Source organism: Rhinichthys klamathensis, unplaced genomic scaffold, assembly GCF_029890125.1.
Source record: "Rhinichthys klamathensis goyatoka isolate OS25496 unplaced genomic scaffold, OSU_Roscu_1.1 h1tg001124l_1, whole genome shotgun sequence".
Classification (NCBI taxonomy): Eukaryota; Metazoa; Chordata; class Actinopteri; order Cypriniformes; family Leuciscidae; genus Rhinichthys; species Rhinichthys klamathensis.
In genome coordinates, this window is record NW_026607355.1 from 260,831 (window position 1) to 279,299 (window position 18,469).

At 40.9% G+C, this 18,469-nt stretch overlaps 1 protein-coding gene across 1 annotated transcript; it reads left to right on the forward strand.

Annotated features, from left to right (window-relative positions):
• Positions 1–309: 309 nt before the first annotated feature.
• slc6a1a (solute carrier family 6 member 1a) lies at positions 310–14,492 on the forward strand. The gene is made up of 15 exons (XM_056244846.1): positions 310–583; positions 726–857; positions 1,165–1,265; positions 1,405–1,514; positions 1,619–1,751; positions 1,988–2,122; positions 2,203–2,306; positions 2,705–2,829; positions 2,970–3,082; positions 4,605–4,736; positions 4,831–4,933; positions 10,057–10,157; positions 13,554–13,721; positions 13,823–14,123; positions 14,253–14,492. The coding sequence occupies exons 1-15, from the start codon at positions 349–351 to the stop codon at positions 14,327–14,329; spliced, it is 2,070 nt and encodes a 689-aa protein (XP_056100821.1). The 5' UTR covers positions 310–348; the 3' UTR covers positions 14,330–14,492.
• The last annotated feature ends 3,977 nt before the right edge of the window (positions 14,493–18,469 follow it).

The window sequence follows — 18,469 nt, forward strand, 5'->3', positions numbered from 1 at the left end:
TTATGTGCATGCATTTTAAGGGGTATAACAATAGTAAATACATCAAAACATTGACGAAAAAACATAATTGAGAAGCTATATCGTTCTATCGAAAAAATATGTATTTAAATTGACTGTCATGAAAGACAGTTCTGTCTCAGAGACGGCAGATCTCTTAGTGTGTGTGTGTGTGTGTGTGTGTGTGTGTGCGCGCGCGCGTGTGTCGCCTTCGAATTCAAACCGCGGACTGCGTTTGCAGGGGGAAAAACCAATGATTTCGTGTGATTCGCTGTCTTCAGCTTAACTGGAACTGTGTCGAGTTCGATCGGGGGTTTGTGTGGATCTCTACTGCTGTCTGAAACCAGAGACATGGCGACAAACAACACCAAAAACACCGATGGACAAGTTGTGACGGAACTCAACGAGATCACAACTAACGACAAACCCAAATCAGAGGACGCCAAACCAGAGAAGAAGAAGAAAGAGATTCCAGTCAGAGAAACTTGGGGTGGGAAATTTGATTTTCTGCTGTCATGTGTGGGCTACGCCATCGGCCTGGGGAACGTGTGGAGATTTCCTTATCTGTGCGGGAAAAACGGCGGAGGTGAGAGACGCTTCTCCTTCTCCAAGAGTCTGAGATGTTGTGCCAGGGTGTGTGTGTGTGTGTGTGTGTGTGTGTGTGTGAGCTTTGTGTTGCTGTGCACAGCCCCACTTGGTGCTTTCATGTATTTCTGTATTGATTCCAGGGGCTTTCTTGATTCCTTATTTTTTGACGCTATTTTTTGCGGGAGTTCCTCTGTTTTTTCTTGAATGCGCTCTTGGACAGTACACATCCATTGGCGGCCTTGGGGTTTGGAAACTAGCTCCAATGTTCAAAGGTATATCATTTCTATTCAGCACTTTTCTTTCTCATCTGCCCCATTACTTAATGCTGAAAATACGAGCTGGTTTCTTGAAGTGTGTGAGACCTTCAGTAAATGCAACGCGAGTAGATGAGTAGATTTAAATGCATGGGTTATGTGTTGTAAGTTTGATATCTGTTGTTCTAAAGATGCTCACAGATCTACCAATAAGGCATCTATAATGCTGCATAAAAGCCGTACTGTAGCCTATATGCTGGCTTTGACCAGGTGGTTCACATTCTGCTTTGAATGTAAGTTATAACACAATCTGTCATAACTACAGGTGTTGGTCTTGCTGCTGCTGTTCTCTCATTCTGGCTGAACATTTACTACATTGTCATCATTGCCTGGGCCATTTACTACTTATACAACTCCTTTACCACTGTAAGCATTCCTCGTCACGTGTGCCTCCATGCAAAATAAATAAATAAATATAAATATATATATATATTGGCATGTTTAGGTAACAATTCTGGGGTATTTATTAAATAAAAAATGTAAAGTCTTGTTCTACTCTTTGTAGGAGCTTCCATGGAAAACTTGTAACAATCCATGGAACACAGACAGATGTTATACAAACTACAGCATAGTAGACACCACCAATCTCACCAGTGCTGTCATGGAGTTTTGGGAGTAAGATTTCATGAAAGAATTGATGTGCATGACCTTCTTTGACCTTTGTACTTTAAATTGTCTTGTTGTCAAGTGTAATTGTGTTGCATGATGTGCTTATACAGACGCAATATGCATCAAATGACTGATGGCTTAGAAAAACCTGGTGAGATTCGTGCCCCACTTGCAATAACACTGGCCATTGCCTGGGTCCTCGTGTACTTCTGTATCTGGAAAGGTGTTAGCTGGACTGGAAAGGTGAGATGTCTTTGTTGGTCTGTCTTCAGGGCTTCGGTCTGGAATTTGAGTGAGTTCGTAATAATTTCACTACATTAATTGTAAAGCACACATGGTTGCAATTAACTGTGGCTCTATGAGTGTCTTGTCCTGTGAAAGCAATGCACAATATTTCCGGCAGTTTCCTTTTTACAAGCATTCACATGCTGAACAAATACACGTTGGGAATATTTGATCGAGAAATCAATGTTTTGCAGGTTGTTTACTTCTCGGCCACCTACCCGTACATCATGTTGTTCATTCTGTTTATCCGTGGAGTGTCCCTGCCTGGGGCTAAAGATGGAATCCTGTTCTATATCACTCCTGACTTTGAGAAGCTGAAGGAGTCTGAGGTAATTTCACTCGTTTAATCATTCAAACGAGATCCAACAAACCCAGTCTAGCTGACAAATAGCTTGATTTTCCATCTCAGGTTTGGCTGGATGCTGCAACACAGATTTTCTTCTCCTATGGTTTGGGTCTAGGCTCCCTTATTGCTCTGGGCAGCTACAACCCTTTCAATAACAATGTGTACAGGTATGAATGACGCAGTGACACGATCTTTTTACAAATCAGTTAGTATAACTTGACCCTGTTTCAGGCCCCTAAACTTTGATTTTACCTCGAGCTTTTCTTGTGTGATGCTGTGAATAATGTTTGCTTGAAAATGTGAGCAAGCCAGCCTTATAACTGTGCCTGACTGTCATGATGTTCCCTGTCTTCAGGGCTTCGCCTGGAATTGAGTGAGTTCGTATGAATAGTGAGAATTACTGTCAAATTAAACAGTTGATTCTGCATTTGGAGATATGTGGTTTACATAATCCATCTTCTCCTTAAATGCCAAATTGATGTGCAGCTTCCAGGTCAGTTAGGGAATGTTTTATAGATGCTTATAGCACATCTGAAGACAGAATCCTTTCCCCCTTTTTCTGCAGGGATTCTATCATTGTGTGCTGTATAAATTCCTTCACTAGTATGTTTGCTGGATTTGTGATTTTCTCTATTGTGGGCTTCATGGCACATGTCACAAAGAGACCAATAGCTGATGTAGCCGCATCCGGTAATCAATTCATTTTACATAATATTTTACAATATTTCACTTTGAAGTAGTGCTATTTCAAAAAAAAAAGTTAGATTAGTTCAAATCTAGACATTTCTCTCAGATAACTGAAATGCTTTGTTTTGTCATGGCTAACACAGGTCCAGGTTTGGCCTTTTTAGCTTATCCAGAAGCTGTGACGCAGTTGCCCGTCTCTCCGCTGTGGGCTATTCTCTTCTTCTCCATGCTGCTGATGCTGGGAATCGACAGTCAGGTGAGCGGAGCACATAGTCAAGCTCTGACCTAGAAACAGAAGTGAGCGGGATCTGTTTGGTACTCCAGCATCAGTGGCGGTGTCCCTGGTGGCCACACAAGGAAACATAAGGAGCATTAAAAATTTTAATTAGACCTGAGCCCAATAAAATCTTTTGATGCTGATTTCTGCCTTTATGGATACAAGATGTTAAACTGATGTTCTTTTTCCCTTAAAGGGGTCATATAATGCCATTTTTGTACACGCTAATATGATTCTTTAGGGTCTAAATTAAAAGTTTGTAATATACTTTAATTAAAAATTCTCATTAGTATTGTAAGAAAACACTTATTTTACCTGGTCAAAAACAGCTCTGTTTTCAGCACGCCGTTTCAGTGCATATGACTTTAAATGATAATGAGCTTTGCTGACTCCGCCTCTCTGTTCTGTGTGTACACCGTTTGTAACACAATAACCATAACGCGTTGTTCATTATAAACGTGGGAGAATGAATTGTATTGAGAACGTCGTAGAAAACATGCCGTAATGTACCCTGAGTGTAAACCTTAGCCGCATTCATCGTGAAGCGTGCAGCTAGCGATTTGCAAAGATTAATATAAATATTAATATAAAGTTTAATAAAACGTTACACTCACTTCAGTTCTTCTGGAGGTTCAGCAGGAACACGAATAGCTGGTACCGATCCTTTTTTCATGAGCAGCTTCTTAGCAAAACCAGCTTTATACTGATCCTCGTTTATAAAGCAGTCTGGTGAGAAATGATTCGCGCAAATATGAAAGCATTGACGTTGCTCGTGGGGAATATTCCCTTCGAAAACAAACTCAGCCACTGCGTCTTCAGCGGTTCGGATTTAGGAACATTAAAATGACCGCTTCGCTTAGACGCCATTCTGCTCACAGACAGTGCTCCAGCGTATCAACAATGACTCCGCGCCAGTCCGCGCGGAGTATGATTGACAGCTCGCTCACGAGCGAGGGCGGGTCTGTGTTGAAACGCTGCTGTCAATCAACACTCGTGGGAGGGGCTTCCGTTTTATTGACGTCACAAAATCGGCTCAATTTGAGTCAGGGGAAAACATATAAGGAGATTAAAACAAAAACACTGGATGGATTTTTATCATTTTATGATGTTTGTGTACAGGGCACTGCCAACACACATTTCAGTACAATCAACTTGTAAAAGTCCATGTACCATTATATGACCCCTTTAAGCTGGAGTTTTGGTTTTGTTTAGTGGAAATGTTCAAATAAAACCAAACTGAATCCCAACCCTGTGGCATAAAAAAAAATCTAATTTAGTAAACTCATCTTTTTTTGGTTTTTATTGTTGTTGGGTTTTTTCTCTGTTTTTGGGAAGTCATAAAAAAGCTAAAATCTGATTGGATAAGCCATGTTCAAAGTGTAATAGCTAATACACACAAACCTGTGATCATAGGTTTATTGAATGCAACAACAAAGAGCCATGAAAAAAGTTTGCCATATAAATGCAATATAACACCATCATTATTGACTTTGCCTCGCAGTTCTGCACAGTGGAGGGCTTCATCACGGCTCTGGTGGACGAGTTCCCACGGGTGCTCCGGAAGAGGAGGGAGATTTTCATTGCATGTGTTTGCGTTGTGTCCTACGCCATTGGGCTGTCCAATATCACACAGGTAATCAGTCTTGAATATGATGAGGACACTGTGCACTGATATGACTGCAGGCTACAGGGTCTTATCTTACACGCTTGTGTTTTTCTTGTGTTAGGGTGGCCTCTATGTGTTTAAACTCTTCGACTATTACTCAGCCAGTGGGATGTGTCTGCTCTTCCTGGTGTTCTTTGAGTGTATCTCAATCTCCTGGTGCTATGGTGAGTCCCTTTCCCGTCCTGGTACACTGTGTCTGTGTTTTGCATTGTGCTCATCTTTTACACTGTACAGCATTATAAAACTGGACAAACATGCGTTGGTCGTCAGTCATAAATACTCATCAATAATTCTGTCATGACAGAAGTGCATCCAGTGGGACAAGACCACTCTGAACGCAAAATTACGGTACATCAATGCCATTACTGTTACAAAAATACTTTTGTATACATTTGCATATTGTATATTTTTGTTAATTGCGTGTTTATCTGTGCGTATTTTACACACATGACAATAAATCTTGAATTTTGAATAGATCAGCCAATTAATGTGTAAGGAAACAGAATTGAATTACAAACTGAAGTTGGTAACCATCATAAATTCAAAGTTGTGACAAGGATGACAAAACTATTTCTTAAGATTGTCGTTTTCATTGATATTGACATGTCATTCATTCATGTAGTCCCTCGTCTTCAGCACTACATTGGTCTTGGTTTGTCTATAGCTTCTATTTCTCAAGCTCTTTTGTCCTGTCATTTGGGATTGCTACATCAACACTTCCTTTTTTTCTGCCAGTTTCTTGCCATTACTCTTGAAGATGTGGTTATGAATTTAGAGTTTGACGCTGCTGCCTGCAGGTGCTGAATATTCTCATGAGCTTTCCTCTAGAGTCTCTGTACCTTGAGTAACTGACATTGTTAACTCTGTATATGTCCCCCGATATGTCTATTGCCATCATTAGTGCTTTTGCTTTCTGTCTGTCCTCAACTAAGGCCATTGGTAGGATTTCTCAGTGTTTGCCACCTTTGCTATCTGCTAGTTTGATCTTCCTGCCATTTTTCCCATTAATCCAATCTGTCAATCAGCAGCTGCCTGGGAAATTGTATTAGCTCCTCATCTTTGAGAGTCATGTGTCTGATATACAATGAAGCCTTCACAATTTTGAATTCAGTTCAACCCTTCTGTCCTTATTATGTTTGCCCTCTTCACAACCATCCTATCACACATTTTTTTTTTTTTTTTGGTTGAATGACATTTCCATGTCTTTGCTCTTGATCAGAGGAACTCAAATTTAAATATTTGTGGTCCACTCAGCAGTTTTCCACTGAGCTGAGGGTCCGTAGACTCCACTGGACATCTAGATTCTCAATATGATTCTCTCGTCTCGTTAAGTTTTTTTTTTCACCTCCATGTTTAATGGGTAATTTTGCTTAAAATACATTTGCTTTGATGATTTATAGTGGTGCTTATTGTTAGCACTCTTAACAATCGCCACCATCTCGGTGCAAATAAAGCACATGCTGTAGGTTTGGTGCTTCTTTTGGTAAGAACGTCTTCCAGTCTTTTGCGAATGCACAATTCGCAAAAGCATAATTTTCCTTATCAACCTTACTTTTCTTCAGATCTGACAATTTGGCCATCGTCAGCTCTTCCAACATTTATTATTTTGCTAACGGGACTTGACAAAACAAATAACCTACCTAATGTCTCTACATTAAGACCGGAGAGTGTTGTCATAGTTTATGACATTATGCTGCTCTGATTGGCCGATGTGAAAGTTAATTTAGCTTTTTTTTATACACTATCATATTTTTTTTTACAAAAGCTGTCACTAGGGTGGGACCCTTTCAGAAGGTTCTGACATGTACCATTTAGGCACTAATATGTATCTTTAAGGGACAGTATTAATATGCAGCCTCTAGAGGTAAATAAAGTACAAAAGTATACCTTTTAAAAGGGTTCTATAATGGGGTTACTGTAGCTTAATCCACAAGGAAGATGCGTGATGCTTGATATACTATTTTTATTAAACACAGAGATAATGCAAAAAACACAACAATCCATAAACGTTAAAGTGTTAGTTCACCCAAAAATCTGTCATTAATTACTCAATGTAATGTTATGAAGCGACAAGAATAGTTTTTGTGAGCAAAAACCCCCAAAATGAACTACTTTATTCAACAATTTCTTCTCTTCTGTGTCAGATATCCTATGCTATTTGTGTGGTAAACACAGTACAGCGCTTCCGGGTTCTACACCAGAATGTCGGCTAATTATCGGACGACGCTGTTCACAAAAGCACAACGGCACGTGTGTGTGATGCTAATGCTGGAGCCGGCGTTCTGACGTAGAAACTGTACTGTGCTTACTATGTGAATAGCGTAAGAGATCAGACACAGAAGAGAAGAAATTGTTGAATAAAGTAGTTCATTTTGGGGGTTTTTGCTCACAAAAACTATTCTAGTCTATTTTGGGGCTTATTTGTGCACAAAAAGTATTTTCGCCACTTCATAATATTAAGGTTGAACCACTGTAGTCACATAGACTATTTAAACGATGTTTTTACTACCTTTCTGTTGCAATGACGTTGCTGTCTATGGAGGGATCAGAAAGCTCTCGGATTTCATCAAAAACATCTTACTTTGTGTTCCGAAGATGAACGAAGGTAATTAATGACAGAATTGCCATTTTTTGGTGAACTAACCCTTTAACACAGGGGTGGGGAACGTTGATCCTGGAGGGCCGCTGTCCTGCAGAGTTTAGCTCCAACCCTGAAAAAAACTCACCTGATTGAAGCCTTAGGCCCTGTCCACACGGACACGGGTATTTTTATAACCGTGACTTTTTTTACGCGGTTCGGCCGTTCGTCCACACGAAAACGCACTGAAACCGAACATTTTCGAAAACCCCTGCCAGGGTGAGGATTTTCAGAAACGCCGGTTACAGTGTTGTCGTGTAGACAGTGAAACCGGGGGTTTTGCCTTGCGACGTCAGAGTGTGCGCCGTTATCCGCTGTGTTTGACGTCAGATTTGCGCTTCTGATTGGCCAACGTGGCTTTACGGTTAAGGTTTATATCGCCGCCTGCTGGCGTGGCATGCTCTTGACCGCGCTTGATAGCGTGTTTTTGCGTTTTCATGTAGACGGAGACCGAGCATGAGTGGACGGGATTTTTTTTAAACGCTGTAGGAAAAACTCCGGTTATAAAAATACCCGTGTCCGTGTGGACAAGGCCTTAGTGATCCTGAAGACAATGATTAGCTTGTTCAGGTGTGTTTGATTAGGGTTGGAACTAAACTCTGCAGGACAGCGGCTCTCTAGGATCAACGTTCCCCACCCCTGCTTTAACACAAGACAAAGAACTGAGGAAGACTGAAGGCTGAAATACACAGAGGAAGGTACAACAGAACAGGGAACAGGTGTGGACTAATTAGGGACCATGGCAACTAATGAATGACTAAACCATAGACTGTAAAAAAAGATGGACGACGCACCTTCACTCTCTTCCATTGTAGAAAAGTGAAGCCACCAATGTCCCAATATGGTGCTGACATCTTGTGCTGATTACGCAGACTCGGAGCCAGAGTCTGTACAGTAGTGAGTGTGAAGTGGAGCCGGGATATGAAGGCCGTGCCCACACTCCCGCTGAATCGGTTAGTACAGTTTACTACAGAACAACTGTAATTTGATTGTTTAGTTTGTCTCACGTCCCATTAGATTACATCATTTTTCAGGAATTGTGCTAGACACTTGGACTAAACAGTAATAATAAATTACAATAATAAACTCCAGCTCAGTACCGACTTGTTTTCCGTCAGCTTATTTTAGTGGATTGGAATGTGTGCAAAGGATTGTGGGTGATTTAAGGCTGCGAAGGATACATCTGATGCATCCTTTAAAACAGGCCGAAAGAAAGGCGCGAAACAAAGGCTGCCTTCCTAGATCCTTCAAATTGAGATGGCCTTCAGCGACGCTTGATGATGTGGCAGCCGAGATATGCAGCCTCCGTTTGAGCAACACCCATAAGCTTATGCTGCATCTGACATTGCATACTGTAAAGTAGGTACTACATTTGGTTTGAAACTTACTTCACGACTGTTAAAAAAAATATGGATGTGTTTAGTGTATATATATAGTATAGTAGCATAATATGTAGTCAGTGTTAAGCTTGAAACTCATTTTTTTTTATTAAGTACTCATTATAATATTATTACTTTACTTATTACTTTCTGGCAACAGTAATTCGTTACACTACTTGTTATATTACTTTTCAGTTACACCCCACAGAAGTGGTAATTGCGCATTTTCTCCTCAAAATTCTGACTTCGTATGTGTGCCTCTTTGTGAATGTTAGGGTATATTTAAATGATTTAGTTTGTATTTCTTTAGACAGAATCATCATTTCTATTCATGATATCTGTTGTTATGACTCAGGGGAAGATCATTCACTGCTCATTTGTCAATCATATTACGTGTTCATCATAACCTGCCCTGTCTCTTCCTATGACGAAGTTCCACTACACTTCTGCGTTCTTTTCCATACATACTAGCCCAGAGAAACGTTTCTATACATGAAACATGAAGCAAATAAACACACGATTACGACAGCATATGATTTGCCATATGATTTGGATTCCCAAATGCAACAAACAGCATATTCACCTGTTACCCAGATACGATTATATTTCATGATGTATGTTGGCAAAAGAATTCACGTAAGGTCGTAAGAAAATGTTTTGTTTTCTAGATTTTTGATAACAGGTGGATATAATGTATAGCGGGATAAAAGGGATATGGATGGCCAAGCCATGTAATGCCAGAGTAAAGTAATGCCACAACTTACTTTTGACGATGGTGTTCTTGTCATCTTTTCTCCTGACAAAATCAAAGTAATGTCAATATTTCCAGCCACTGAATGTAAGCTTTTACATATTCCAAGCTAGCTTGCAGCAATGGTGACATCACGTGCACCCACAAGTCATGAAGATTACGAAATGAAACTAGGAATGATTGGATTGTTGGATTTCAAACAGTAGAGAAAGCAACAAAAATAACATTGCAACAAGCTATTTTATGGACTGTAACTTTAATATTATTTCTGAAATCTTATTAGAAACTAGTTACTACTAGTTGCTGCAAAAAGTCATCTTATTACTGTAACCCATTGACAGAAACACAACAAATATCTCGGTTCGGATTGTATTGAGTACCCCTGAATCCTCAGCACTGCTACAGATAAAGATGAATGGATTGATAGATGGATGTATTCCAGTCTATCCTTCAATCCAGTTGCTGCAATATAGTTGCAGTGAATTGATCTAATCCCTATTCAATTTTATGTAATTTCAGGTGTGAACAAGTTTTATGATAACATCCAGGAAATGATTGGATACAAGCCTTGTGTATGGTGGAAACTGTGCTGGGTTTTCTTCACCCCTCTAATTGTTGCTGTAAGTAACCTACTTTATTCGTTTTAATGTGATATAATATTTTCTAAAAGCTCTTGCTATTTTTGTGACAAACATTAAAATAAATGGATAAAAGTAGAGTATACTTGTTAGTCTTTGAATACTGTCCAATCCAAAAAATGGTTTTTGGATGTGTGGAAAATTACTGTAAGACAAAGTTAAAGTTAATCAAGTCAAATTTATTTATAGAGCACTTTATAATATACAGATTGTTTCAAAGCAGGGAATAAGCAGGAAAATAATACTGTTAATGTTACAAAGTACATCAGTTATATAAGTTCAATTTAGTTCAATTTAGCTATAAGCAGCTCTACTAAATGGAACAGTGTCATTATTCAGCTCGAGTCAGTTCAATGTTGATGCAATTCAGTTCAATAACAGTACAGATGTTGCAAGGTTAGTCATTGTCCAGCTCAATTAGGTTTAAAATGAGTTGTCTTGCAATCGTTTCAGTGCCAGTTGATCAGCTATTCATTATTAAAGTCTTTATTTGCACATAAAAATGAGACAAAAATTCAAGATGCTTCTTCTAAAGTAAAAAGCCTTTATTGTTGTTTCCAGCGAGCAGCGTTCTAAAGGCCCTTGCACACTGAGTCCGAAATTTTCGTATGCGTTTTTTCGTATTCGTGATTCGGTGGCTCTGAATTGTCAAAACACAATTCAAACTGCTTGCTACGGATGCGAAAAATGCAGAAAATCAAACCCGATCCGATTTTTTTATGATTAACGTATTTATTTTTTAACGTGCGAAAATTTCGGACACGAATTTCGGACTCGGTGTGCAAGGGCCTTAAGATGTTTCCCTTCGATTCATTATATGCACATATTAATGAGAGATACATAAGAATGTCCCTCGTCCTTAATCAAAACGACCAAACTTCCAAACTGTCATGTTTAGTGTTTGTTAGTTCATGTTTGCCTGTTAATTTGATCCAGTTTTCCCAGTGTCTCTTTGATTCAGTATCCTGTTCACCTGTGCATCGTTAGTCATGTCAGCTGTCTTGTTTCCTTGATTTAGTTCCTGTGTATTTAAGCCCTGTGTTTAGTCCCGTCTTGTTGTCTGTCGTTGTCCGTATTATATGTTGGTTGTTCTGTGCCTGAGCTGTTCCTGTCTGTGAGAATCTTGAGTGTTTTGGTTCTTTTTGAGTTTGTTCAATAAAAGCCTGCTGCATATAGATCCTGCATCCTCTCTGCTTCAACATGCATGTGACAAAACGACAGACCTTTAAAATATCGCAGTTCACTGCTTTGGCTCGGAAGGGGCCAAAACTTTGTGGAAAACTCTGTGGAGTTCTGCCGTCTTGCCATTCTTTCACCCTATGATGACGAAACCCTCAGAACACTATATTGGATCTGGGCCAACTACTACCACCCAGTTGAACTTCCAGACACCCGAGGACTTCCCTGGAGGGAGGCCATTCTCAAGTGTCTGGAAGACATGTACCCCCAATCCAGAAAACAGCCAGCTCCAGAGTCTCGTCCAGTCATGGCCACCACCACGCCGGAGCTCTCGGTCAAGATGGCCGCCACCACGCCAGAGCCCTTGCCAAGATGGCCGCCGCCATGCCTGAGCTCTCGATCAAGATGGCCGCCGCCACGCCAGAGCCCTCTGCCAAGATGGACGCCGCCACGCCAGAGCCCTCTGCCAAGATGGCCGCCTCCGCGCTTGAGTCTCCAGCCAAGATGGCCGCCGCCGCGCATGAATCTCCAGTCCCCGTCCAGAGGAGACTCCCGTCCTCGTCAAGTGTCCAGAGGTGACTCCGTCTCCCGTCAAGAGTTCAGAGGTGACTCCGTCTCCCGTCAAGAGTCTGGTGACTCCGTCTCCCGTCAAGATTCCAGAGGTGACTCCGTCTCCCGTCAAGAGTTCAGAGGTGACTCCGTCTCCCGTCAAGAGTCCAGAGGCGACTCCGTCTCCCGTCAAGAGTCCAGAGGTGACTCCGTCTCCCGTCAAGTGTCCAGAGGTGACTCCGTCTCCCGTCAAGAGTCCAGAGGTGACTCCGTCTCCCGTCAAGATTCCAGAGGTGACTCCGTCTCCCGTCAAGAGTCCAGAGGTGACTCCGTCTCCCGTCAAGAGTCCAGAGGTGACTCCGTCTCCCGTCCAGAGTCCAGAGGTGACTCCGTCTCCCATCCAGAGTCCAGAGGTGACTCCGTCTCCCGTCAAGAGTCAAGAGGTGACTCCGTCTCCCGTCAAGAGTCCAGAGGTGACTCCGTCTCCCGTCAAGAGTCCAGAGGTGACTCCGTCTCCCGCCCAGAGTCCAGAGGTGACTCTGTCTCCCGTCCAGAGTCCAGAGAGGACTCCAGTCCCCGACCTCGCCCGATAATCCCTCTTGGCCTAGAAACGCCTAGCTCCCCCCAAGAAAATTGTATTATGACCACTGCCATAGTGGCAAAGGGTCCCTGGGCAAGGCCACGAAGGTGGATCATCTCAGGTCTCCCGAGTTGCCGGCTCCACCCTGGAGGCTTTCTGCTCTGAGTAAGCCACGCCTTCTTCAGCCCCCAGGGTCCCCACCCTCCCACCGTTGATGTAATTTGGCACGGGGTTTGTGGGGTTTGTGGCCTTGTGGGCGGGGTTGTGTTCTGTCATGTTTAGTGTTTGTTAGTTCATGTTTGCCTGTTAATTTGACCCAGTTTTCCCAGTGTTTCCTCTTTGATTCAGTATCCTGTTCACCTGTGCCTCGTTAGTCATGTCAGCTGTGTCTTGTTTCTTTGATTTAGTCCCTGTGTTTAGTCCTGTCTAGTTGTCTGTCGTTGTCTGTATTATATGTTGGTTGTTCTGTGCCTGAGCTGTTCTGAGTGTTTTGGTTCATTTTGAGTTTGTTCAATAAAAGCCTGCTGCATATAGATCCTGCATCCTCTCTGCTTCAACCTGCATGTGACACAAACATAATCCATGGTGGTTTATGGTAAAAATAAAAATGTAGTTTACAGCTTGATACCTAACACAAACCTAAATTTGCAATAATATTTATAATAGAACAAAATCTTCAGGGTTTATTTGCCATAAAACAGTGTTCATTTTACTACACCATTATTTGTCCCATTGACTCAGTTTCCTGGGTATCCAGTGTAATTACAGCTGTAATACATTTCTATAATGAGAATTATACTGCTGACCTTCCCCTACACTTTAACCCACCCTTAAATCTACCCATACCAGCAAGCCTGCCCCCAACCTTACCCGTATCCCACCTCAATAGCACAGTATATTGTACTTATTTGTTTGATGCAAGTACATAGTAGTTAAAGACACCTAATATAAAGAGGCACCACGTTTCTAAAGTATTGTAGTCTTCACTATAAAAGTAAGAATCGTTACAGATTATGGTGTACAGTAATTGTGTGAAAACTGCAGTATTTTTAAACAGAGCTTTCCTGCAGGGTGTGTTCCTCTTCAGCGCGGTGCAAATGGTTCCTCTTAAAATGAACAACTATGTGTTCCCTAAATGGGGGCAAGGAGTGGGCTGGCTCATGGCTTTATCCTCTATGGTTCTCATTCCTGGTTATATGGTCTACATGTTCTTCACCCTGAAGGGGACATATAAGGAGGTAACTGTTTTCATTTACGAATAAAATAATGAACAAAGATAACACAGGCATTACATGGTATATCTGTGCTTACTGGTGCTGGTTCTGGGGCCTTATTTCAGCGGATCAGGATAATGCTGCAGCCTCCAGCAGTGAGGCGTGCTCAGGAGAATGGGCCAGAGCAACAGCAGCTTCAGTCACCGCCACAGCTGCCGGAGCAATCACCGCAACAACCGCAGCAACCGGACCAGGCACAGCAGCTACCGCAATCACCGCAACAACCACAATCACCACAGCAACCACAATCACCACAGCAACCACAATCACCACAGCAACCGCAATTACCAGAGCAACCGCAATCACCGCAACAACCGCAATCACCGCAACAACCGGACCAGGCACAGCAGCAACCGCAATCACCGCAACAACCGCAATCACCGCAGCCAGAGCCACAGCCGCAGTCTCAGTCTCAGCCTCAGCCTCAGCCTCCATCTCAGCCTCCACCTCAGTCACAGCCTCCATCTCAGCCTCCACCTCAGCCACAGCCTCAGTCTCAGCCTCTGCCACAGCCGCAGGTGCAGGCTGATAGTACATCTCCAACTAACCCTGGTAGCGATGCCAATGTCTAAAAGCAGTAGAGGTGAACCCCAGCAGAGAGCAATCAAAGATCAACAGCACAGAAGACTTCCATGTTTATACAGTAATAGAATCATCTACCTCCAGGGGTCATAAATAATCAAACTAAACATAAAATGTGACAAAAATAATTAAAAACACAAACAAAACAAAAAACATTTGCATTTGAAAAACTTACACACAAACACAAACTCTGTAAGCTTTCCAAATGTGAAGCAACGAGTGTCAGTGTTAAAAAAAATGAATTATACTATGTATTATGTAAATTTGTCTCTACTAAGGTTATACTGTGAGTTAGATTTAAGGACAGTGCATTGTTTTGCAATGCATAAGCTATTTATGTAAGGTATAAACAGTTTCTATGTTGCACTGGGACAAAGCAGGAGTCCATGATAATGATTATGTTGTATTGTGGGTCATTTGGAAAAACCAAGGTGCATCAAGCAAGCCCTGTGTCCGAAGCACAATGAATTTTTATTCGGTAGAGCCCTTGGATGACCTATGTTGTTGAATATCTTTGTTGAGAGAGACTGTTACTATCTTTTTCTTTTCCGAGCTAAAAAAGAGAAAATACTTGTATGTGATTTTTAGAATTATTTTTAGAATGCTTTGTACTTTAATGTTGAGACCAAGGACCAAAATAATAGACTAAAGCAAAAACGAATCTATGCCTGGCAGTGTGTAGTTTGTAAAGCACAGGGTACAAAAATACAGAAAATGAGAACACCGCAAAACACAGGGTGAACATTTTTGCAGATTATTCTACAGATTACTGATGAGTGCTGTCAATTCAGTGTCCTGTTTACATGTCCCCTCAGGAAAAAACACACAAAAAACTCAGATATGTCTCTGACCCTGAGTGCATATCAGCTCCTTAAGCCTGTGATTTATGTAGTCGCAATTTGCATGACCATTAGTTACTTCATGTGCCAAAATGTTGAATCGTTAAAACAAAGCAGAAATGCACACACGAACTGGCCTATCGATAACAATGGTTTACACTATACTATATTGTGCCATACCTTTTTGAAAAAGGATACAAAATATTTCTTGGTAACACTTTATTTTGATGGTCCCTTTTGAACATTCTGTTGACTATAAGTAACTTTGCAACTACATGTCAACAACCTCTCATTAGAGTATTAGTAGACTGTCTGCTTAATATCTGCTAACTCTTTATTGTGATGGTCCTCCAACAGACACTCTACTGACTATAAGTAACTTTACAACTACATGTCAACTTATTCTATCCCTAACCCTACCAGTCTACTAATACTCTACTAACACTCTAGTGAGAGTTAGTAGAGATGTAGGTGCAATGTTACTTATAGTCAACTGAATGTGTTAAAGGGACCATCCAAATAAAGTGAAACCTATTTCTTAATAGTTAATACCATATTTTAAGTAAGTAGCATATACTAATATAATTAGGGCTTTTCAGCCCCCCCCCCCCCCCCCCCCCCCCCCAAACAAAACAAAACAAACAAAAGCACAAACCCTAGAGTACAGAGACTTCTCCGACGACAGGGCTATGATGTGCTGACAGTTTCCGTCAAAGGCAGCTACACGTGAAAAGCATTCGGTCATGTTAAACATGTTTACTAAGAGGAGATACGTATCTACATAAAATGTGAAATGGCTATGTCCTGTGAGTTTTGTACAAAGATACTTTACTGCAGTTTTATCTGGAACTTTCTTGTAAAATTGTATTGTGTAAAACATGTAACCGTGAATGTCTGTACTCCATTAAGTTTTTTGTCTAAATGTTGAAATATTTGAAAAACAATTGCTGTTTTCTGCAATAATATTTTGAGCTCTGAAGCACATACCTTATGGAAATTATGAGTGATGATCATAAAAAGGATTATAAAACAAATAGGATTTATGTCTCGTAAGAAATAATATTGTTTTGTATATTTTTAACTGTTACACTGCCTAAAATGATAACATAGGACATGTATTTAAATGGTGTCATGAAAAAGCACGATTGTTATGTAAAATGTATGAATAAACAGGAAATATTCGTAGTCTATAATCTGTGCGTTGATTCTCAGTCTTCACTAGAAGCCATTCATTAGGAGTCTGTGTGACAGCCCAATTGTTTCAAACAGTATCCATTTAAAAATGCTACGAATTAAGACATCAAAGAATAAACTACAATCAGTAACCAATAAGCAGTAATTAACTGGGCTGAAAGAAAGAACATGTTAAAAATGAAGAGGCCCTAATGCAGTGGTCACCAACCTTTTCAAGCCTAAGATCACATCCCAAGTCCAAATGTAAACCAAGATCTACCACTTGCAAAAAATTATGAAAAAACAAGGCCACAATGTAGTTCTACTTTGACATTCTTTGTTGCCTGTTAGTCACTAGCAAAATATTTAACTATACAAATAGTATATAGCTATACAAACTGTCAACTATAATTCAACATTATTGTGTTTATTTTATTACTCATATATAAACACAATAATCAGTCAATTACAGGCCTAAACCAATAATGTACTGTTTCACTTTCCCTTTTAAAACATATTTCAAACACTTCAAAATGTCAGAAATACTAAGGTAAGTGCAACTAGCATACAAAATATTATGACAACAGTCATCCTTCAATTCTTCAAAAATATTTTCACACAAATTACAGACCTACTACTATTCATTACCTCAATAATCAATTACTGGCCTAAAACAATCATGTACAGCACTGATTCTCTTTCCCTTTTTCAACAACATAAAACACAGATCTCCTTTTAACAATATAGCCAACAGATTTCACACTAGCAATACTCCCTCACTCTGAGGGCTCAGATGAGATTCTCTCCCCACACATATATTAAATGTGTTGGCTGTGATTGCACACTTTCAGCAAGTGCTCTGTAGTCTGGCTCATAGTTTGACACAACAAGTCTTACACAGTCTGTGAGATGTCTATTATTAAGACAAGATCTGTTCTTTGACTTGATTATTTTTATTTGTGAAAAGGCCATCTCACAGAGATATGTTGATCCGAAGTAGGCCTTCACCTTAAGTGCACAGGATGAGAGAAGGGGAAACTTTTCAGTGTTCACAAGACCCCAAAAATCACTGTCTCTTGACCTTGCTTTCAACTCGATGTCGTTTTGCAGTTCAATTATCTCCATGTCAACTCCAATTGGTAAAGCAAATACTTGCTGGAATTTGGTGGATACCTCCTCAATCTCAATGGGGAGGAACGGGTTTGAGATAAATACAACAACCTCCCGTATGTCATCTAACTTCTGAAAACGCCTGTTAAATTCGGATGCCAGTTTCTCCAGTTGGGAACAGAATTCTTGCGGGAGAAAAGCATATTTTTTCTCATGTTTTGCGACATTTTTCCGAGGTTTGGGAAGTGCACTAGGCTTCCATTCTTCAGCTGAGAAGCCCACACTCCCACCTTGGCCTTAAAGGCATTGACAGCGCTGATCATGTGGGTCACGTCTTTGTCTTCTCCCTGAAGCTCATAGTTCAGCTCGTTCAATTTTGCTGTTACGTCCGTGAGGAAACCCAAGTCTAGCAGCCATGCATCATCAGACAGTTCCTCATGCTGCTCATTTCGTGACTCAAGAAATGATTTGAACTCAGGCAGCAAGTCCACAAATCGCTGCAGTACTTTCCCACGACTCAACCACCTTATGGAAGAGTGGAGAATCAAGTCACCGCATGAGGCATGAAGCTCATCTAATAAAGATTTAAACAAGTGGTGCTGAAGTCCTTTTATCCGAATCGAATTTACAATCTTAACGTCAAGTGTCTTGACATGAGACAAGTCCACTACTTTACTAGCCAGTGCTTGCTGATGGATCACACAGTGATAGTTTAAAAACCTGGGGAAATCGGGATCGCGACGGCACAGTGCAACGAAGCCTGAATGCAGCCCACGCATTGCCGGTGCCCCGTCTGTGGTGATCGCTACCAGCTTATGAATAGGGATGCTGTTATCATGCACATAACGTTTAAACTCGTTGTAAATGTCCTCACCTCTTGTCCTCCCTTGTAATGGTAATAGAGTGAGAAAAGCCTCCTAAGTAGTTGAATCTTTAAAAGTCATGCGAACAAATACCATAAATCCTTGAGAACTTGTTGATTCACATCCTCCGATAACAACTCTACCC